The sequence below is a fragment of the Labeo rohita genome, chromosome 5 (assembly GCF_022985175.1).
Source record: "Labeo rohita strain BAU-BD-2019 chromosome 5, IGBB_LRoh.1.0, whole genome shotgun sequence".
NCBI classification, from domain to species: Eukaryota; Metazoa; Chordata; class Actinopteri; order Cypriniformes; family Cyprinidae; genus Labeo; species Labeo rohita.
In genome coordinates, this window is record NC_066873.1 from 28,766,254 (window position 1) to 28,789,546 (window position 23,293).

Here is a 23,293-nt window from a genome sequence, read left to right on the forward strand (position 1 = left end):
CACATTTTCTGGCTTGGTAAATGCACCAGGGATCTGATTATAGCACTTAAACACAGAAAAAGATTATTTCCCCACGGAAATAATCGAGCACCCATCGAAAAACACAAGATAGCCTCTGTTCATTTTAAGCAACAAAAAATGCATTGCAGCTTTTACGACTTTCTCGTTTTCATAGTTCATTTGAAGTCATTTTTGGTGTTATTTTAATGGTAAATGTCAAGAGTGCATTAGATCTGCGCTCCCTTAGATATTACGTGTGCGTGCAAATGAGTTGTATTTATTGTACTGTAACCAGGTATTTATTAAGTCATTTTATTTAGTGAAGCGCAACCTTCATAGAAAGAACGTGTGTATTATTTGGTAACTAATGTATTTGCTGTCTGTACGTTTCACTTCGCAATTGGGGATTGGGCACCCACCGGCAGAAACATAAATCGGGAATTATAATGAATATATGAATAAATTAATTATATGAATGTACCTCTGAAGGTTCTGACTGTCTTCAGAACAGATTTGATGGCATTTTGTTAATGCTCCACCATTGATGAAAAACAAGCTTAAGTGGATTCTACACATTTAAACAATTCAGACCAGTTATCTAGATTATTTATGGAACAGATAAAACACATATAATAATTTATTAAATCAATTATCATTTTGACTTAACCCTTTTCTTTATTTAAAGGCTGATATGTGAGGTTTATCTTTTTATGAGACTTTTTCCACAGCTTTATTTGAACATTTACATTAGATATTTAAATAGTTAAACTGTTGTCAGTCATATTGTCATTTAAAATCCGGATATCACTGGTAGGCTGCTGTTGTTGTGTTAGTGATTATGCAACTAAAAAGTCATTTTATTTGTTATTTGTTGATTTTAACTTGGTGAAGTTATGTGTCAGTACTTTCTGAACGTTTCCAGTACATTTTAACAATACCGTGATAATTTTAGTCACTATAATCGTGATAAGAAATTTTCATACCGTTACATCCCTAAGATATATAAAAATGAATGAAAGAAATGTTAGCAAAAATGGCTAGAAGAGAGGTAAAAAAAAGAAAGTCTTTGTAAACATACAGTGCAATTCAAAAAATATTTTAGTTCTGCAAGGACATTAAATTTATCAAAAGTGTCAGTAAAGACATCTATAATGTTACAAAAGATTTTCTCTTTTGAACTTTTGTTCATCAAAGAATCTTGAAAAATATGCATCACAGTTTCAGCAAAAATAATAAGCAGTATAACTGCTTTCAACATTGCTCAAGAAATGTTTCTTAAGCACGTAATGAGCATATTAGAAAGATTCAGTATCATGTGACACTGAAAACTGGAGTAATGACTGCTTTTCCATCACAGGAAAAACTAACATTTCAAAATATACTAAAATAGTTATAAAAGTTCTTTTAAATTGTAATAATATTTCACAATATTGCTGTTATTACTGTATTTTTGGTCAAATGGTAGGCGTAAGTGGCTTCTTTAAAAAAAAAAGAAACGAAAATTTACTGACCCAGAACTTTTGAATTTTCCACCTTTTTCCTGAGTAACCGATGAGCGGTGCCATTATGGATTCTTTCTTCCATTTGGCTGCTTTCATGTTCCGGTCTCCACAGAAATCCATGTTAAAACGGGGTAAAAAAAGATAGACTGATTTGAAACTTTTTCAATATAACTAAATATAAAAATGTGCGCAGGTTTAACGCTATATTATCAGCTTGGAAAATATGTTAATTGGACTAGAAACACCAGAGACTGGAAATGTAAAGCATCGTTCCAGTCGGGCAAGACTTCTGTGTTCAGAAAAAGGTGGATAGTGTACCTTTTGTGTATCTGTAACAGAAACTGAAGCCATTAAATTCGTTACAATTCCCATTTACGATTGTCAAAATGCCTGCAAAAATCATAACATGTCAAGCGAAAATCATATCAACCCATTATTCCATTATATGAGGACTTCATCTAGCATTCAGAGAGGAATAATCATAATGCGCTGGTATTAGAGCTAAATAAATAATGAAGAAAATAATGGAAAACAGGGACACTCTCCTGGGCCACAAGGGGACTTCAACAGAGGAATTTTGGGGTCTCCACCCAGGGGTCATTATGCTTTGACATTGTCCAGACACAAAGTGGGCCTAATGGTGTGGTCAGGTAGGGGGGGTTTACATGTCGGTCTTGTCCCAAATGATTTCACCCAGGCCTCCAGAGGACAGAAACCTCACGGTCTCTTCAAAACTATTTAATTTTTAGCCAGCAAAACATTTTACGTAGACTGAGATTGCTGTGAGACGCAAGTCAGGACCTATAGCTAAAGACCAATAGGAATTGTACAATACATCATAAGGTCTTTTCCACAAAAAACGACGAGAAAAGTAAGGAAAATGGGAGAAAGAGATCTAAGTTAGTGCTTTTGATAAAATATTTAAATGTCTTTGTGTTCCTGGCTCTCAGTACCACTGTGAACCACAGGGCCCTCTGAAATGGACAAAGGAGACATGGTGCTTTAACTGACTATTAGTCTGGAGTGAAAATGCAAGATATTTGATGTGTTTAAGAGGCATGACAATGTGTGTGTGTGTGTGTGTGTGTGTAGGTTTAATTATTTCAGAAAAAGGCTTCTCTTAATTTTTAATGAATATTTGTCTTAAAAAAGAAATAATAACTACTCTGCAAAGCTATTAGAATTAATATTTATGCTTCCTCATGAAATATTTATAAACGTGGAGGAGCAAAAGGATGGTGCGTTGTGTCTGAGGCTGGAGGATGGGAAGGTGGGGGCTTGTGTTCGTCTTTCTTCTCATTCCCCCACTTTTTATGTGGGGGGAGCTGTACAAGATGAATTGATTTACATTAGATGTTTCTTACATGACAGCTTGAGATCCTCTAACAAATGACTGACTAAAACAAGGCAGATAACAAGAGCCTGACAGTCCTCAGCTGCTACAAATGATCACGAACCGCACAAGTCTTAGCATATCCTGCCGTGTGTGTGTGTACGTGTGTGTGCATTTCTGTTCTTTCACTGGTATACGGTATACATTAAGTAGATGGTAACCTTTGACCCTTTTGTTCTTCGGTTTACTCGCCGAGCTAAAGTGATCCAAGAAGGTCTCAGTCTATCCGATCTCTCCGAGCGCTCCCCTCTGCCTCCCTTTCTATCTCTCTAAATTAAGAAATTAATGAGGGAAAGATTCTTTACAGGTGGCCACGGCAATGTTTACCACTGATTAAATTGTAATGCTGCCCCTGCTGTATAATTGATAAGCCAATCAGAGGAAGTGTTGCTTGATTTGATGGGGAGCGGACACATGAAATACATTTAAGTAATAGAGAGCAAGAGCACAGTGCAGGTGGAAAGAGAGAGAGAGCGCAAGGCAGGGACGAGAGCAGGTAATTGGGCCAGACTCTTAGATTACATGGCTAATTGCTCTTCTTTATCTACCTGTCACAGGTAGCCATGCATATTTTAAAGCTCCCAAAGACTCTGATTGTTTGCAAGCGTGTCAAGGCTGTAAGAGGCTGATGACTAGCCAAACTGGAGAGTAGTTAAAGACTGGTGGGAGGGGTGGGAGTGAGACCAGCGAAACTGTAGTAGTAACAATGACCTGCTGTACGGTCCGAGAATGATCATGCAAGAGGGATTTGGATATGGGTCTTTAGAAAAGCTTATTTATTTTGTGCCACCTTTCATTTAAAGGTGACATATCATGAAAATCTGACTTTTTCTGTGTTTAAGTGTTATAATAGGGTCCCCAGTCCATCTACCAACCCAGAAAATGTGAAAAAGGACAATCCAGTAATGTTTTGGTAAAGCGATCTTATTATAATATTACTGCCCCTTAATCTGCACGTTCTGCAAGCGACAACAGTGTTCCAACGCCATGGCAAAAGTTCGAGCAAAGCATGCTAACTGTTCTGTCTTTGGCTGCACAGATAAGCACAGAACACTATTTAGAGTCCCAGCCTCAATGTTGTCCGTTGACCACTGTCCCAAAGTGAGCCAGGGAACTTACCAGTGACCTAATTCGTGTACACGATATATTGATTCAGGGAGCTGATTGAGACCCATAAACTTGTATTTGACAGTTTAAAGGAGAAGTCCACTTCCCCAACAACAGTTTACAGATAATGTACCCCCCCGCCTGTCAACCAAGACATTTTTTTTTCTTCAGGCATAAAGAAATTATGTTTTTTGAGGAAAACATTTCAGAATTTTTCTCCATATAATGGACCGCTATGGTGCCCCAGGTTTGAACTTCCAAAATGCAGTTTAAATGCGGCTTCAAACGATCCCAAATGTGGTTGTAAACGATTCCAGCCGAGAAAGGAGGGTCTTATCTAGTGAAACGATCGGTTACTTTCTAAACAAATTGACAATTTATATACTTTTTAACCTTAAACGCTCGTCTTGTCTATGTCTGCGTAAACTCTGTTTTTTTCCGGGTCAGTACCTTTAGGGTATGTCGAAAAACTCTGATCGTATTTTCTCCCAAACTTCAAAATTGCCCTATATTGCTGTTTTACCTTTTTTGTTAAGGGTGTTTGATCTTCTTTGCACGTTCATTTTGCAAAGACTGGGGCGGAACTTCTGCAGTGACGTAGGATGATTTTAAAGTGGAGGGAGAAAATACAATTGGAGTTTTTCGACATACCCTAACTGTCTTGAGCCAGAATACACAGAGTTCAGGGAGAGCAAGACAAGACGAGCGTTTGAGATTAAAAAATTATTTAAATTGCTTTTTTTCTAATGAAAATAACTGATCGTTTTGATAGATAAGACTCTTCTTTCTCGGCTGGGATCATTTACGACCACATTTGGGATCGTTTGAAGCTGCATTTAAACTGAATTTTGGAAGTTCAAACTCGGGGCACCATAGCAGTCTATTATATGGAGAAAAATCCTGAAATGTTTTCCTCAAAAACATTTACAACTGAAGAAAGACAGACATGAACATCGTGGATGACAAGGGGGTGAGTACATTATCTGTAAATTGTTGTTCTGGAAGTGGGTTTCTCCTTTAAGTGCAAAGAAAGAACTTAGTTTAGTACTCACAAGCCGCTTTCTGTGCATGTCCTTCGGATGTGTGCACTCAGAAAACCCTATATCAGAAGTTAAAACTAATATTGTTTAAAATGCATGATTTCAATGCAATAGACATGATAATCAAAACCAAACAGATGTTTTTAGCAGAGTATCCAAGGTATGAGCTGTAAAGGCACAGTGCTATTCTGGAAAAGGGGGCGGGGAGCAGCAGCTCATTTGCATTTAAAGAAACGTATGAAAACAGTGTGTTTCTGGTTTCACTCAACATAGGCATTTTCAAAATTATATAATAAATTATCTTTGGGGCATTATGAGCTGAAACTTCACAGACACATTCTGGGGATGCCTGAGACTTATATTACATATTGTTAAAAGGGGCATAATCTTCTTTAATATTCATTTAAAAGTGATAGTTCATCTGAAAATGAAAATTATTTCATAATTTGCTTACTTGTTCCAAGCCTCTATGACTTTCTTTATTTGGTGGAACACAACAGATGAATATTTGAAGAACATCGTGGCCATTGTTTTCCATATCATGAAAATAAATGAGAGCTGTCAAACTATAAAATCAAAAAAGCACCATAAATGTATCATAAAGGTGGTCTATATGACTTGTGATATATATTTCAAGTCTTCTGAAGTCAAACAATAGTTTTTATGTAAGAAAACAGAACAAAGAGAATTTGAGAACTGGACCAGTCTGATTTATGAATGAATCGCTGAAACCTGCTCTTGAACCAGGGCAGATGTCTAAAGATAATACATTTCTGTACCTTCTGTTTACAAATCTATAACACAGCTTTAGAGGTTTTGAAATTTAGACCACAAGTCGTAAAAGGACCACTTTTATAATACTTTTATGGTACCTTCATGTTCATTATTTGGAAAAGAGCAGCCAGGATATTGAATGATGACAGAAATCAACTTTTAAGCTTTTTAAAGTATCCCTTAAAGTCCCCATGAAATCAAAATTTTTTTTGGCTTTTAGTATGAATATGTTAGCCTTAAGTTTATCTACAAGCTAGTGTGTTTCAAAACAATGACAAAATTCACATTTACAAGATATAAGCATTCAAAACTTACAGTATCTGTCTTTCGCTAATATGGATCAATGATTTTGATTTTGATGATCACCATGCACTTCAGTTTCCCATCAAACTTTCTCTCCACATTTGAATTCTACACAGAATGCTGTTTCATATATAGATAATGCAATGTGGATGAGATTGTGGTTTCATAAGCTGTCAAATGCGGCTTTACCCAGCTCAACAGCTTCGGCCCAAGCTGTGATATAAACGAAATGCTGTTGGCTATTTAAAAAAAAGAGGGCAGGACTGCTCGATATGTCCTGCCCTGTCTTCCTGTTGCAAAACAATGCTGCGTGTTTCAAGCACTTCAGTGGACCTTTAAACCAGTGGTTCTCAACCAGAGGGTCTCAACAAACTTCCAAAAGGGGAATCAAGATGACTTAAAATGATTTAAAATAAGACAAAACAAACATTAAAATATGCTAAAACATCAACTTTTAAGTCTAAATTTAACAGTGCAATTTCTAGACCTGTAAAAGTCATGTACACTGCCGTTTGGGATCAGTAAGATTTTTAATGTTGTTTAAAGAAGTTTCTTATGCTTATAAAGGCTGTACCTATTTGATCAAAAAACAGTAATTTTGTAAAATATTATTGCAATTTAAAATAGCAGTTTTCTATTCTAATATACTTTAAAATATAATTTAGAACTGTGAAGCAAAGCTGAATTTTCAGTATCATTACATCATCATTTTAATATGTTGATTTACAAGTGTAATTATTGTTGGAAACTGTTGTGCTGCTTAATATTTTTTTGTGACCGGTGATATTTTTTTCAGGATTCTTTGATAAATGACTTCTGAAGCATCATGTGACACTGAAGACTGGAGTAATGGCTGATAAAAATTCAGCACTGCATCATAGAAATAAATTATATTTTAAAGTATATTAAAACAGGAAACCAATATTAGAAATTGCAATAATATTTCACAATATTGCTGTCTATTCTGTATTTTTGATGAGCATAAGACACTTCATTAAAAAACATTAAAAATCTTACTGACCCCAAACTTTTGTACGGCAGTGTAAATGAACTAAAACTTAAAACTTTAATAATGAACATACATTTTAGGATTATTTTTAAAGATCTAAAATAATTAATCATTAGAAACCAAGTTAAAAATCTTTTTCTAATAAATCACAAATAACCGGAAAAATCATGGGGCATTCAAATACTGTTGTCGTCAATGTGGAGCCTTAAAACAATTGCCTTCCACATTGCACTGGGGTTCATACTGTTCAAAAGAATAGATAATTCTGTGAGATTTCCTTCTAATGAAAGTGTCACAGATCCAGAGCTAACTGTGACTGATCAGCTTTTGAAAGAGGATCAGATGATTGCACCATCAGAAACCAGAGCAAAGGCATCTTCATTTATCTGATGAGGGAACTTCATTAGCGAGCGTCCTTTTTCCTTTTCTTCCTCTTTCGTCTTTCATGGATCAGGTAACTTCCTTTACATGACAAAAGATGGAGCGCTAACTGGAACAGACAGCCATTACCTGATTCACCTGCCACTACAAAATCTTCAGCAAGGCAAATAGGTCATTATTGTAGGGATATCTGAACAATACAAAGCCCAAGTACACTCTTAGAAAAAATAAAAAAGGTACAAAAGCTGTCAAAGGGGCGGCACCTTTATACCTAAAGGGTCCATATTGGTACCTTAAAGGTTCACATTACTCCCTCAGTGTATATAGAAGTACCTAAGTCACAGCTTTTGTACTTTTCGTCTGAGAATGTACAATAAAAAATTGTCTATAAAAAAAATCAAGAATTTAAATAATGAAGAACGTTATCATCGCTTTTAAAATAAGACTAATCACTGGGGTCTTAATCTATTTTAACATAAAATTAACAAGACAAAGTAAATGAGTTTGTCAATACAAGCTAAAGACTCTGGTGCCACATGAACAACATCGTCTTGGCACTTATCTCAGGCGATGGCTCTCTGTTAATGGAGCGCTTTCAGGAAATGGGTAAAGGGATCCCTCCAATCTAACCAGTATGCCAACACTGCTGCACTCTGTCCCCTCTCCCTTCTGCCAGTGACACCTATTAAATGCCCATGCCCTGGCACAGCTCCAGGAGGAGCTGACTTATTCATCCTCACTAAAGCCTGGTAACCAGAGAGCTGTTAATTAATAAAGCTGTCAGGTACAGCGCCGCCATCGGGCCATCATCGGCCCATCGGAAACATTATCTCCCCATTGTTTCAGGGCCAGGCTAACCGCGGGCCTTCGAATCAATTACGCTAATGCTATGTAAATGAGGTCTCCTGCCATTAGCCCAAACAACATGGGCTGTTAACGGAGGAAATAAGGCCATGCTACACAGAAGCAGCGAGGGAAGCAGACACCTTCTCTGGGATCCAATCGTAATAACACAGAGCACACAAAATAGGGAATATGACAAAAAAAAATCACGATGAGCAACAACCAAATATGTGAAGGAGGCCCTACGGTGATCATGTAAATTCTTCCTAATGTTATTGCACAGATTTGTGCTCCTGCTCTTGTTTCTGTGTCAAAGGAGACAGAATTAGGACACGGTTATTTTCACTGATGACCTAACCTCAAAGTGAGCTCTCTGATGAGGGGACACACACAGAGGACAGGTTGTATAATCTAAGTGCCATCAGATCCTCCAGGGCAGCTGAGTTAAGGGTAATCTGAGCGGGCAATCTGAGCCCTGCGGTTACACTCACTATTTAGGATAACTGAGACGCAAATCACAAATAATAACGTGAAAGATTCAGTGCAGTTTATACACACTTCTGTTTGTTTTTGTTCTCTAAACACCTACTGTATGTTTACATCTCTGTTTGTCACTGTGAAGGTCCTATACAGTGGATAGATAATCTCAGGTTGAAACTGATACAGGACAGAACTGAATGTAAACCAGTGGTTTTCAAAGTGTGGCGAACTTACAGCTCTTATATATATAGTGCACGCACTTACATGCAAATGCACCATGCTTGCGTTGTTGCATAGTTTTTTTTCTTTTAAAGAAATTAATACATATTTATTCAGCAAGCATGCATTAAATTGATCCAAAGTGTCACAGTAATGACTTTTATATTCTAAAAATGTTTTGTTCTTTTGAACTTTATATCCATCAAAGTATAGGCCCTTTTCACAAGACTGTAATAATGCATTTCAACAGTCATCAGCATTGTAAATCCTCAAAAGGTTTTTATATTTTGACTTTTTTTTTCTCAAATTGACATTTTAATATGGATGTACATTTATAACACTATACTTTATATCATCTTTGCATCAAATTACAAAAAATAAATATAGTTAATGCTAATTCAAGGGTGTTTCTAATGCAGCATCTCTGCATTCTGACTGCCGTTATCAGTCTCTGTCTATTTTTTTTTTTTGATTGAAAGTCGTGAAAACACTATTGTGAAATTTTTATTTTGCTACTTGAGCAAATGGGAATGCAAAAAATATATTTGTGGTAATCTCCCATTCACTGCTCTCGAAGTTTACCCAACTATGATGACTTCCGCTATGCGAAATCCAGAAATGTGAAAAAGGTCTATTCTTTTGTCATGGTTTCCACAAAAATATTAAGCAGCAAAACTTTTTTTCAACAGGGTTAAACTGAAAACTGGAGTAATGGCTGTTAAAAATTCAGCTTTGCCATAAATTAAATAAATTACATTTTACAAATTAAAATGAAAAACAGTTATTTCATAATATTACAATTTGTGCTGTATTTGTGATCAAATAAATGTAGAGATTAAAAAAAAATATTCTCACATGTGTAATTAATGTGGCAAAAAAGTACAACATGAGGTTTAGTCACTCATCACACAAATCACAGAACTGGGTAAACTATCCCTTTAAGTGCCAAAAATACTACAGTTGCAACCAAAATTATTCAACCCCTTTGACCTGCAAGACATTTTGTTGCAGAGAACAAAATTATGTAAAAAACAAATCAACAAATGAATTAGTAAACTATTAGAGAAAGTGTACTAATACACAAATAATGAAAAAGAAAAAATCAAATTAACTCTAAACGTTCATATTCAAAATGATTTAACCCCGAAAAGTCAAAATTGGTGCAGAATCTTTTATTCTTAAAACCACCAATAAACACTGCCTGGAAGTGCTTAGATGCTTCTGTCACCTCTCTACTGCAATCTTGGCCCATTCCTTGTCTGAAAAAGCTTTCAGATCAATGCTAATCTTTGGTTTTCACTTTGCCACTGCTTTCTTTAAATTCAACCAAATATTTTCAATGAGAATTAAATCTGGAGACTGAACGGCCACTTAAGAACATTCTACGACTGATCCATGAACCAAGCATGAGTAGATGTGGATGTATATTTTGGGATGGCTGTCCTGCAAAAAAGTCCATTGATCATCAGCTTCAGACTTTGCAGCAAAGGCATCACAATTCTTGCCAAAACGGCCTGATACTTCAAAGAATCTATGATGTCCTACATACAGTCATGATTTCCACTTCCTGCAACAATAATTCAGACTGGTTCACCTCAAAGTTTGACTATAGAGATGGTGTTCTTCTGCTCATACGTTTTGGTTTTTGATGCAAGACATACTGCTCATATCACTCCATAAAACATTCTTCCAAAACTCCACAAGTTTAAATGAATTTTAGCATATTCAAGTCAAGCATTTTATTTTCTTCTTTGTTAAGAGTGGAATGAAAAGCCATGGTTGTCTTCTGTTAATCTTATACTCTGCATTAAAATGCTTCTCCACCTTTCATTGGTCATCTTGAAAGTTTTTGGCTATACATTGCAGGTTTTTCCTCAGTTGCTCTGATCAAACATTTTATGCTAAGGAATAAGGCTGCCAGCCGTGTCTCTATGAACTTTTAATATCTTGGAAATCTTCACATAGCTTTAGACTTCATAAAATAATAAATTATTTTTCTTTCTAGTTTATCTACAGCTTTTGTGAAAACTGTGTTGACTTTGTCCTATTTGCTACTTAACTTCAGCACATGCATGGGCTAAATGTATGTATGTGTAACAGCACAAGCTAATTCTGTTTTCTAATAAAGTTTCTAAAGGTTTAATTTTGTTCCCCACCATACAAATAAGTGACTAAAAAACGGCAATGTTAAATAGGGGTTGAATAAGTATAACATCGCTCTGTTAATCAAAACAGAACTCAAAAATATTACATTATGTATTGACATTATCACTTTTAATATGCCAGTAATCTGTTATAGATGCAATTTCCATAAAGTCTTGAATCTTCAGAAAAACTTGTATTTTTAAAGTACTGCAGTCTCTGGGAGGCTGAAACATTTTGATTGTAATAGTTAAAGGAGAAGTCCATTTCCAAAATAAAGATTCACATATAATGTACTCACCCCCTTGTCATCCAGTATGTTCATGTCTTTCTTTCTTCAGTCGTACAGAAATTATGTTTTTTGAGGAAAATACAGTACTGTATGCAGTATGCAAAAGTCTTAGGCCACTAGTATTTTCATCAGCTAAAAATGGTTCAAAGTCAGTTGAAGTCAGTCTTTTGCTGTAGTGTGTCAGTAGGAAATATCAGTTTACATTTCTAAACATTCATTTTGACATTAATTGTAATAATCCAGTGAGATTTTTGTGTGGAGCACAGGCTGTTGTCAGACTCCTTGTGCAAACAGAGATCTGATCTCTCCATCATTCAATCCAGTCTGTCTTAAGAAACAGAAAAAACGGAGACAGACTAAATCCAGAAGAACTGTGGCAACATCTACAAGATGCTTTAAGAGACCTATACCTACAAAGCTACAGTACTGTTAAAATTTTTAGGCAGTTAGGCACATAAAATGAGGATGCTGTCAAAAACAATGTCATAAATAGATTTTCTTTATCAGTGAACTTCTATTAACTAAAATAAATAAGCACTTGATGTGACCATCCTTTGCGTTTAAAGCAGCTTTTGCCTATGTGCACTTGTGCATAGTTTTTCAGGTAGCTTTGCAGGTAGGTTATTTGAAACGTCTTGGAGATGTTGCCACAGTTCTTCTGGATTTAGTCTGTCTCAGTTTTTCTGTTTCTTCATGTCATTCCAGAGACAGACTGGATGATGGTGAGATCAGATCTCAGTGTGGAGCACTGACTGTTGTCAGACTCCTTGCGCAAACAAAAATCTCACTAGATTATTACAATTAATGGCAAACAGAATGTTTGGAAATGTTAACCGATATTTTTTACTGACACACTACAGCAAAAGATAGAAATAACTCACTTTAAACCATTTTTTAGCTGGTGAAAATACTAGTGGCCTAAGACTTTTGCACAGTACTGTAATTCTGCATTTTTCTCCATATAATGGACTGATATGCTGCCAAACTTCCAAAATGCAGTTTAAATGCGTCTTCAAACGATCCCATGTGGTTGTAAACAATCCCATCTTATCTAGCATAACGATCAGTTATTTTCATTGAAAAGTATATAAATTGTACTATTTTAATGTCAAACACTCGTCTTGTTTTACTCTGCCTGGACAGTTTTTGTTCCGGTTCATGACAGTTAGGGTATGTCGAAAACCTCCCATATCATGTTCTCCCTCAACTTTAAAATCGCCCTATATTGCTGTTTTACCTTTTTGGTTAATGGTGTTTGATCTTCTTTGCATGTTCACTTTGCAAAGACTGGGTCGGTACTTCTGCAGCGATGTAGGATGATTTTGAAATGATTTTTGAAGTTGACGGAGAAAATACAAATGGAGTTTTTCGACATACCCTAACTATCTTGAGCCAGAATACAGAGAGTTCAGGGAGAGAAAGGCAAGACGTGCGTTTGAGAATAAAAAGTATTTAAATTGTACTTTTTTATTGAAAATAACTAATCGTTTCGCTAGATAAGACCCTTCTTCTTTGGCTGGGATAGTTTATAACCGCATTTGGGATCATTTGAAGCCGCATTTAAACTGCATTTTGGAAGTTCAAAATCGGGGAACCATAGCAGTCCATTTTATGGAGAAAAATCCTGAAATGTTTCCCTCAAAAAAACATAATTTCTTTACGACTGAAGAAAGACGGACATGAACATCTTGGATGACAAGGGTGAGTACATTATCTGTAAATCTTTGTTTTAGAAGTTGACTTCTTTAAATCAAATTATGGCAGTGGCAGGGTAGACGTTTTTTTCTAGCTTTAAATAGAGAAGGGAATGAGAAACAAACTGAGAACCATTGGTATAAATCACTGTGATAATAGTTTAGATCCCTGTACAGTCATATGCCTTCCACAGTTGGAATAGCAGTTAACATGCTGAGTTTCAATATTTACAGCCATTTATAGTTTATAGTGACTAAAATACCTGTTCGGTATGAAATTAGACTCTTGGAGTTCTTCTGCCTGCTCCACATCTTGCGGAAAGCCATGGAGCACCCAGCCTCGTGTGGTACAGTCCATCCTGCTCAGTCTCTCTGTAAGGATCTGCAGGACTATACTGGATGGCACTGTACAGATTAAACCACAAATACACCAATAATATGACATGGTTATCGCCTATTTATACCTTCTTCTTAATTACATGACAGAAGCATAACAATACAAAAAGGCAAACTTCGAAAATCTCAAAAATGTTGACGCAAGAGGTTCAGACTCCTGAGAATCAACTCGCTATGTCCTTTGAATGACACTCATCCTATATACTGTAAACATGATGTTCAGAGGGGGTCTACCCCATGAGATGCACACACAAACACACCTGCTTAGCATTTGTTTGAAAAACTGTATACATTCCTCCCTGTAGGACGTCAGATCACAGTGTTATAGATCTAACGGACGTGAGAAAGGCCTTTCATTTGTTTACTTCCTTCCAGGTACTGGAAGAAGACTTTATAGAAAGAAGGAAAAAACAGCATGAGAACTTTTTGAAATGTGAAAGATGTAGATGCAGTTTTAAGGGTTTAAAGTAGCAAATAAACAGTTAATTGAAGCAGATTAAAAAACACACGGGCACGAGCAGAGAGAAAACTAAATAAATGTTTCACTTGAACTGAGGTGCAGGGCATCTAGAGAGCTGGAGTGCCCCATTAAGAGGATTAAATTAAGGAGATGGTCTGAAGGAAAACTGAAACAACATCATCTCCATGCTAAGCATCAGTGATCTCATCATCAAGCGGTATTGTCAAGGACGTGCCTTTTGTTTGTATCTGTATCAAATCAAGGGGGTTTATTCAGATGTGAGGTGATAAATAATTAGCAGACACAGTGTCATTTAAATTCATGTATGTACATTTTGTCTTTTGAAGATATTTCACGGGTCCCTCTCAGAGTACAAAAGCAGTCGACGGCCGGCTGACAGGCAACATAAGCGAATTGTTTAAGGGGATGACGGCACCTCTTAAGACTGACGGAAAGCACAGTAGAGGAGAATAGCGCTCGTAATGCTGCAGGAAAATTAACGAGAGCGGCGGAGGACAAACAAATAATGAGGGTGAAGAGAAAATAGAACAGCATTCTTTAAGGAACGCAAGCTGGCACCCAGGGGGGTCCCCGCAGCTGGTGAAAAATTAAAGTCGACGGTTTCAAACTGTCCAATTTCCACATCAAACGCGCACAGCCTCTTGCCTATCTCTGCAGCCCTGCTTCAAACATCAGGCAGCCTGGAGAGGCTTCCTCTTCTTTCTTTCTTTCCTCTCCTTCTTCACTTCTGCTAAGACTATTTTTTGGTTTGCTTAATAATCCGGCTTCTCAAATCCCAGAAGCACTGTACTGGTTACACTAGCCACCATCTCTCCATCGCCTAATTATACCCCTGTGAGGCCATTAATCAACTTGTAAATTATTTAGGCAAGCTCTCTGCCTCAAATCCTCACTGTCACAGGAAAAGGGGGGAGAGAGCCAAAATAGAGAGAGAGAAGGCACAAAAATCCCTCTCTCCCAGGATACCGCAGCCCTGTTCAACAAGGCAACGGAATACAAGCTAACAAAACATTTACATAGCATTTCTTATGCACACATTGCTACTTCAACAAACACGCAACATGAATTTATGAACATGTTGCACGTGACAGATACTGCTAGAGCTGAAAAGATACTTAACATGCTCTGACAAATCTGACAGTCGTAATGGGTGTGCATAAGTACTCATTTGAGATCATAAATAAACTTAATTTGAGTCCACTCTCAAGACTTCTGTAGGAGCCATAATAGGTTTCTACAGTTAAATCTGCAAAATGTTATTTATTTTACCAAAATAAGAGGAATTATACAAAATGTGTGTTATTTTTATTTAGTATTTTATTTAGTACATATAGTCCACAAGAGAAAATAATAGTTGAATTTATAAAAATGACCCTGTTCAAAAGTTTACATATTCTTGATTCTTAATACTGTGTTGTTACCTGAATGATCCACGGCTGTTTTTTTTTTTTTTTTTTTTTGGTGATAGCTGTTCATGAGTCCCTTGTTTGGTCCCTTGTTTGTCCTGAACAGTTAAACTGCCTGCTGTTCTTCAGAAAAATCCTTTAGGTCCCACAAATTCTTTGGTTTTTCAGCATTTTTGTGTATTTACACCCTTTCCAAAATGACTTTGAACTCCATCTTTTAGGACAACTGAGGAACTCATATGCAACTATTACAGAAGGTTCAAACGCTCATTGATGTTCCAGAAGGAAAATCAATGCATGTGAACGTTTTAAGAGAATGAAGATGTGTAAATGTTTCTTATTTTGCCTAAATATCACATTTTTTTCCATTTAATACTGTCCTTCAGAAGCTACAGAAGATACTTTACATATTTCCCAAAAGACAAAATAAGTTAAATTTACCCAGATCTTCAAATTCAAAAAGTTTTAATGCATTGGCTTTTAATGCATTGCGTTTCCTTCTGAAGCATCAGTGAGCGTTTAAACCTTCTGCAATAGTGGCATATGAGTCCCTCCGTTGTCCTCATGTGACAAGATGAATCTCAAAATCATACAGTCATTGTTGGAAAGGGTACAAATACACAAAGATGCTGAAAAAAAAAACTGAATTTGTGGGACCTGAAGGATTTTTCTGAAGAACAGCAGGCAGTTTAACTGTTCAGGACAAACAAGGGACTCATGAACAACTATAACTAAACAAAAAAAACACAAATGGGTGATTTAGGTAACAACACAGTATTAAGAATCAAGTGTATGTAAACTTTTGAACAAGGTAATTTTTATAAATTCAACTATTTTTTTCTCGTGCACTATATGCACTATATCCTTTATGTGAAATATCTTATTCAGGTCAGTACTAAATGAAAAATAACATGCATTTTGTATGATCCCTCTTATTTTGGTAAAATAATTAACATTTTGCAGATTCTGCAAGGTGTATGTAAACTTTTGACCTCAACTGTATACATTAAATATAAAATATGAACTGGTAGCACTTTATAATAACTTTCATTAATAAATCACAACCATTGTATCATTGTATCAAACCAAAGAAAATACGTTGAATTTTTTTCTTACAGTAAAAGTTTAATGTTGTTTGGACCCTATTGACTTTTATCTTAAAAGACTTTTATCTTTAAATATCTTCTTTTGTGTTACACAGAAGAAGGAAGGTCAGGTTTGGACTGACGTGAGTGTAGAGGGAGTAAATGATACCAGAATGTTCTTTTTTGTTTGAACTATTTGATTTAATGCTAAGAATGAGAATCGTAAAACAATAAGATGATGTGGTGCTCATTTAAACGAAGCAAGTTTGAATCTGGCTTGCATCATTCCTACTCCCGTTCTTTCTTTTGTCCTAATTTTTTGTCTTCTCCTTACTATCTTATCAATGAAGGTGTCAAAAAGTGAAGATAAAAAAAAACAGAAATGCAAGCTTACATTCTGTGCTTTGCATCCCTTGAGAATCTTTATTAAATTAATGAAAACTTGCTCAAGGCGAGTGGCTCGGGACAGAGCTGTGATAAAGGCTGTGATTGGCAGTCCCAGCGGCTGAATGCATTCTCTGAGGGGCGGGACTATAGATATATATTTACTTATGGTCTCTGAGGGATTTAGAAAAGAAAGGTGTTGGACAGACACAGAGAGTGTGAGATGGGAAGGAAACAACAATGATGAGGATGAAAGAAAGGTCACAGAGAGTCAAGACATGTTGTGTTCAAAGTATAAAAGTACTGGCTGTCTAGAGTAGAAACCTGCAGGGTAAGAAGCCAGAAAGTGCTGTGATTTTGTTTAAAAGTAGGAAAACATGTCTACTTAATTATATACTGCAAATTATATAATAATTATTCAGAATGCATTTACCATAAACTAATGTTGTATACGTGAATACAGCACCACATGTTCACCGACCAGACTATTCTGTCTGTAGGGGGTCCAATTATCTGGTCAAAAGCAGGAAACAGAACTCTGCAGCTTACAGACTGGGGTTTCACTTGTTCTGTATGATTGACCCATTTGGCAGTAGGTATAGTGGAGGTGAGGAGGCATACCTTGCTGTTCTGACTCCAGGTAGGGTTTAATGAGCTCCCCCATATGGCTCTCATCAGCTGACACAGCCTTCAGAAGCTCACCACAACAAACTACATCGACAGAGATATAAGAGAGAACTGAAGCTGAAAGTTAAAATACTAATTTGAAAAAAAAACAAAACATAAAACTATGGACACTGTACTGTGGTTTACTCATTAGTCATTATTTACTCTTTCCCATGTTGTTCTGAACCCTTGTGACTCGCCGAATTCATAAACAGTCATTGTGTGGAAGGAGCTGCGTAATGATTCTTCAAAAATGTCTACTTTTGTGTTCCACAGAAAAAAATTACAGCATAGTCATTTAAAACTACATGAGGGTTAGTAAATAATGACAAAATTTTACATTTTGGCTAAACTACTCTTATAACAATGTTGAAGCTTGCAGTTAAGAAAGAGTACAGATGAAAAGTGACGGCAGAAGTTGAAGAGGAGCTTACTGTTGACAATGCCATATTTCTGAGCAATTAGTTTTGCCTGAAGACTTTTTCCTGAACCTGGGGGTCCAAACAATAGGATTCTGGGAGTGTAGGGTGAAGGAGAGTGACGTGGAGTACAGACATAGTTCAGCACTGCAATATAAATACAAAATAATCAAATGAATGCAACATGATATGTAATGCACGGCCAAAATGTTTAGATAAACACATTTTCAGCAAATGAAATACAACATTACAGGCAAATAAATGAGAAATCTAACATTTAAGCTTAAATTTAAATGTAGCTTTAAGTGCGACTACAAATGCATTAAAGATACCCAAAAAAAAGTTATTAAAAAATAATTTGTCTCTTATGCTCATCACTGCTCTATTTATAGAGTCAGCTCTATTAATACAGTAAGAAAAACAGTAATATTGTGAAATATTATTGCAATTTCAAATAGCTGTATTAACTATAATATATTTTAAAATCTAATCTACTCCAGTCACGGCAAAAATAATTTAAACAAGTCTTCCATAATCATTCAGAAATAATATGCTGATTCTGTGCTCAGGAAACATTTCTTATTTTTTTAAATGCTGAACACAGTTGTGCTGCTTTTTTTTTTTTTTTTTTTTAGGATTCTTTGTTGAAGAGAAACTTAAAAAAAACAGCATTTATTTGAAATGACCCCAAACATGTTTGCGCAACTAAACACAGATTAAATAGAATTTCCTCTCACCCCTATGGTGATTGTTTAGTACCGTAACGTACTTCAATGCAAAACAACACAATGCAGGCACAGATAGATTCTATTGAATGTTTAATGGAGTAAGATAATAGAGCACATTTGTGTGGCTGGTGACAGCCCATTCGCTCAGATCATAAACAGAGATTGCCACTAAACCGAATATAAAGCCACTTGATTAATTAATCATTAGAGTCTTCCTTTCATGTCCACGGGGGCATTTGCTTGTAGTGTGACATCCACGTCGAAGCCATCTGTTTGCAGTTGGGTCTCACACACAACAATGCTGTTTGTCTGGAAGCTGCGCCTAGACGCCATTCTAATGTGCAATGATTAACAACAGCCTAATCATAACTAATGAGTCCCTCTCATCCAACCCTTTATGCTGCTAATTGTTATACAACAACATGATAAATGCTTAATATGCAAAACATGTTAATGCGCTAAAAGGCTAAGTCAGGGGGAAACTAGCGACGTTACAATCAAACCGCATGCCGAATTAGCGCTAATCAAGATTTAAGATGACAGCCTTATTGCTGTTTGCTCCTCAGTATGGGTTTATGAATGTTTTATGGCAGAGTTTATCTCAAATATTTATTTAATGCCCTCCATTTAGACGTATCAAGAAAATCAGGTGCAGTTAAGTCAAGATTAAGGCATAATGGCACACTGTCCTAAATCTACAATTTACAAATCAAGCCCACAGCGCAAAACCATTAGGCTGGAGGGCCGCTTCCTTGATAGGTACTCAATGGAGCATTTTGGATTTAATACTAATGTGCCACAAGCCTAAATGAGCCTTTATTTTCCCCCAGATAAGCCTGACTTCTATGAGAAAGCGAGAGAAACCAGTCCAAAATTGGATTTGAATTTCTCCCAGCTCATGTTTATGTAGCTTTAGCTGGCAAAATATTGTGAAAGTGATAGACCGAGGTTGGTTTATGACAAAGCGCTGTTCTTAATATAGAAGGACTGGCTATCAGTATCCATGCACACTCATTTGTATGATAAATATGCATCTTCTTTATTATTAAAAAACTGTGGTATGAATTTCACAAAATGCTGCTAACCTGCCTAATGCTACAGTCAAAGTGATGTATGCAAAGAGAGGTTTAAATATTCACTGCCTAGCTCTACCTCACAACTAAAGGAAGGGAAGTGACAAAATTATTTTGTCAAGTTGAGCGATATAATATTTAGACAGGTTGTATTCAGATGGTTTTAATGTAATTGGCGAGGACCGCTCATCCCTGCCCAGGTTCTCATGGGATAGTCTGTGCCTGCAGAGCTGCCTGAGGCAACCTCCTCGACTGGCAGAGTGCCTGACAAGCAGGTCAATCACTGCCTCTGAATGCAGCCGCCGTGCTACTGACCTCCGACCAATAGGGGCGGTAGATCTCGGTTCATCACATTAGGTGATATTAGTAGAAATGTTTAAAAAGCTCTGAATGTAACTTGGTGACCTACCTAAGCCTAATCTGTAGACATTTTTAAAGATACATTCTATGTTTTGAATTCAAATGATTTGATAAATTAGCAGCCAATAGAAAATACCAACTAAAACCAATTTCTTAGCTCAAAGTCAGTGATAACCGGTAGCTTGATAAGAAGATCTATAAACACTAATTTACAGGGATAGCAAAAATGCTGCCAAAAATGAAAATCTGGTCTCCATTTACTCACCTATATATAATTCCGACCCTCTATGACTTTATTTAAAGGGTTAGTTTACCCGAAAATGAAAATTCTGTCATTGATTACTCTCCCTCATGTTGTTCCAAACCTGAAAGACCTTAATTTATCTTCGGAACACAAATTAAGATATTTTTGATTAAATCTGAGAGCTTTCTGACCTTGCATACACTGAGAATAAAAAAAAAAACAAAAAAACAATTTGTTGAGTCAACTTAAAATACCCATTGTTACCCCGCTGCCTTAAAATTAAGTTCAATCAACTCAAATACGTTTAGTCAACTTGAAATGTTAAGTTGTACTAAGTGACAACTTAGATATTAGAGTTGACTAAACAAAAAATTTGGTTTGTTAATCTTAAAAGCTGGTTTTGTATAATGATCTCACATATCTAAGTTGTCACTTAGTGCAACTTAACATTTCAAGTTGACTAAACTTTTTTGAGTTGGCTGAACTTAAAATTTTAAGGCAGCCGGGTAACAATGGGTATTTTAAGTTGACTCAACAATTTTTTTACACTGTAGACAGCAATGCAACTACCATGTTCAAGGCCCAGAAAGGTAGTAAGGACATCGTTAAAATAGTCTATGTGACATCAGTGGTTCAGCTGAATGTTATGAAGCTACGAGAATAGTTTTTGTGTGCAAAGAAAACAAAAATAATTATTTTATTCAACAATTCCTTCTTTTCCGTGTCAGTCTTCAATGCGCATTTACAAGAGTATCACAACGCATAAAATTAAGGTTGAACCACTGATGTCACATGGACTATTTTAACTATATCCTCACTACCTTTCTGGGCCTTGAACATTTCAGTTGCATTGCTGTCTATGTAGGATCAGAAAGCTCTTGGATTTCATCAAACATATCTTAATATATGTACCAAAGATGAAAAAAGGTCTTACAGGTTTGGAACGACATGAGGGTGAGAAATTAATGACAGAATTTAAACAGTTAAATTTTGTACCAAAGTTCTTCAAAATATCTTTTTTTTTTGGGGAGAAGTATCCCTTCAGTGCAGATGGATGGCACTGGTGCCAGACCAGGTGAAGGTGGTGATGTTTACCTTGTGAAAAGACGTCTACATGGGGTTGGTCAGCACTGATGGTCTTCAGGCAGCTGTGGTATGTCCGCTTCAGAGCATGAGCTTCTGTGTGAAACTGCTGCAGTTTTTTGGCTATAAGATCAGCCGACATCAGTGTGCTTGGTGTTTCTAAACGTTGTGCAACCTCTTCACTTTCAGGCCACATGAAGGTGACGTGATATACATCTAAAACATGGAAAGGAAATGTGGGTAAGATCAAGTTTTATACACCAGCGTATGTTTTTAAGCGGAAGTATTGTGTGTAAAATATAAAAAAATGTTATTACAGCATTTATTTTGACAGTGAATGTCCTAAAAAAGATTCATAAACAGATATCATAAATAAACAAAAGGGAAAATGGCAATTATGTGGAAATGGTGCATTCGCACCATCACAAATCTGCAGGGAGCTCTGGCTTTTGTTCATTACAGCTGGGCTTTTCGAAACCCTGAGGACACACTGGGCCCGTTTGGGATTCGGCAAACAGGTTGAGCGCTGTCAAGGTCCACAGATAATGAAATGCATTCTAACAAGGGTGCATGTTGGCTGCCTGTCTCGCAGTCCCACTCTCTGAACTAAGAAAAGTGTAATGATCATACAGACATTACCTCCTGTGACAGGGTCTATCCTCTTGCCCGAGCTCCTTTCAATCAGGACGACATCAGGAGCTTCCAGCATCACTGCGAGGAAAGAGTTAAAAGAAAGCGCTAGAGTTTGACACGTCCTCTGGGGAGTGATAGCGAGTCCAAGAGGGATATTTGGCCAGCCTCATTATCGAGTCCTGATTCAAACCTCTTGTTTTTCAGTTGGGAACAACAAAGTGTTTGGACAACATGCCACTAACCAACATGATCTGGGGTGATGCCTGCTTCTTGTAGACGTAGCGCCTCTTCTTGCGTCTTGGGAATGGCTTCCAAAACCCAGCCCTGGAAATACAATGCATGTTATGCACATACTTCTCTCGAGAAGGAACAAACAATCTGCTTTAAACAATAATCCAACTCTCTGGTGACAGAGTCCAACTCTGCTGGTGACACAGACAATGCTGACACTTTCTGCAATTAACACAGCTGAAATCTTGCATTTTGTCTTAAACAACACAGACACACACGCACACACAGTTTTTCTGTTTACATTTCTATAAATGCACTTGCTTTCCCCCAGGGTCAGCTACTGTGCTTAAATTGTTGTTTAAAATTGTTTTCATATAAGCAAAACAATATCCTGCCTGGAAAAATACTTTTAAAAACAGTAATAGGCTTTGAATGAATAATTTTATATGAATAATTCATATAAATTGCTGCCCTGTACCAGTCTAAATAATGAATGTATAAATTGTTGTATGAATAAGGAGTAAAACTGGCCCATATGGGGTCTCATGCAGGGAGGCAAATGGAGGGTTAAATCCATAAAAACCTTGAAAATGTGCCTAATTCTCCAGCTCCTTTCCACACTTCTCACTTAGCAATAAAAATAACATAAGAAGAAAGGAAAGCGCATGCATATCATTCATTAGCTACAAATCCATAAAAAAAAAATCCTCCTCTCTAATAGTCTCCTAAATCCCAAGGCTTGCTGTGCAATGGTGCGGTAAAATAAAGAACAGTCAAAGAACCATCTCCCAAAAGTGCTTGTTAGGGGCCAACTTATTACTGCAGCGAATAATCTTAAAATAAATAAATATATGCAACAAACATTTATAGATCTAAGTATTATCAGAGGAGCTGTGGGTTTTTGCTGCCGAGTTTCGAGTGTCTG

The 23,293-nt window shown here is 36.5% G+C and overlaps 1 protein-coding gene across 4 annotated transcripts in view; it reads right to left on the bottom strand.

Moving 5' to 3' along the window:
- Window positions 1–23,293, bottom strand: part of ak8 (adenylate kinase 8) — a 33,156-nt gene that overhangs the window by 2,043 nt on the left and 7,820 nt on the right. For all 4 annotated transcript variants that reach the window (XM_051109473.1, XM_051109470.1, XM_051109472.1 and 1 more), the window contains 6 exons: window positions 22,380–22,461; window positions 22,144–22,215; window positions 21,517–21,720; window positions 18,032–18,163; window positions 17,553–17,642; window positions 13,443–13,584 (listed from right to left, as the gene is read on the bottom strand). In XM_051109473.1, the coding sequence (XP_050965430.1) occupies window positions 13,443–13,584; window positions 17,553–17,642; window positions 18,032–18,163; window positions 21,517–21,720; window positions 22,144–22,215; window positions 22,380–22,461 (722 nt within the window). The remainder of the gene's footprint in view (window positions 1–13,442; window positions 13,585–17,552; window positions 17,643–18,031; window positions 18,164–21,516; window positions 21,721–22,143; window positions 22,216–22,379; window positions 22,462–23,293) is intronic.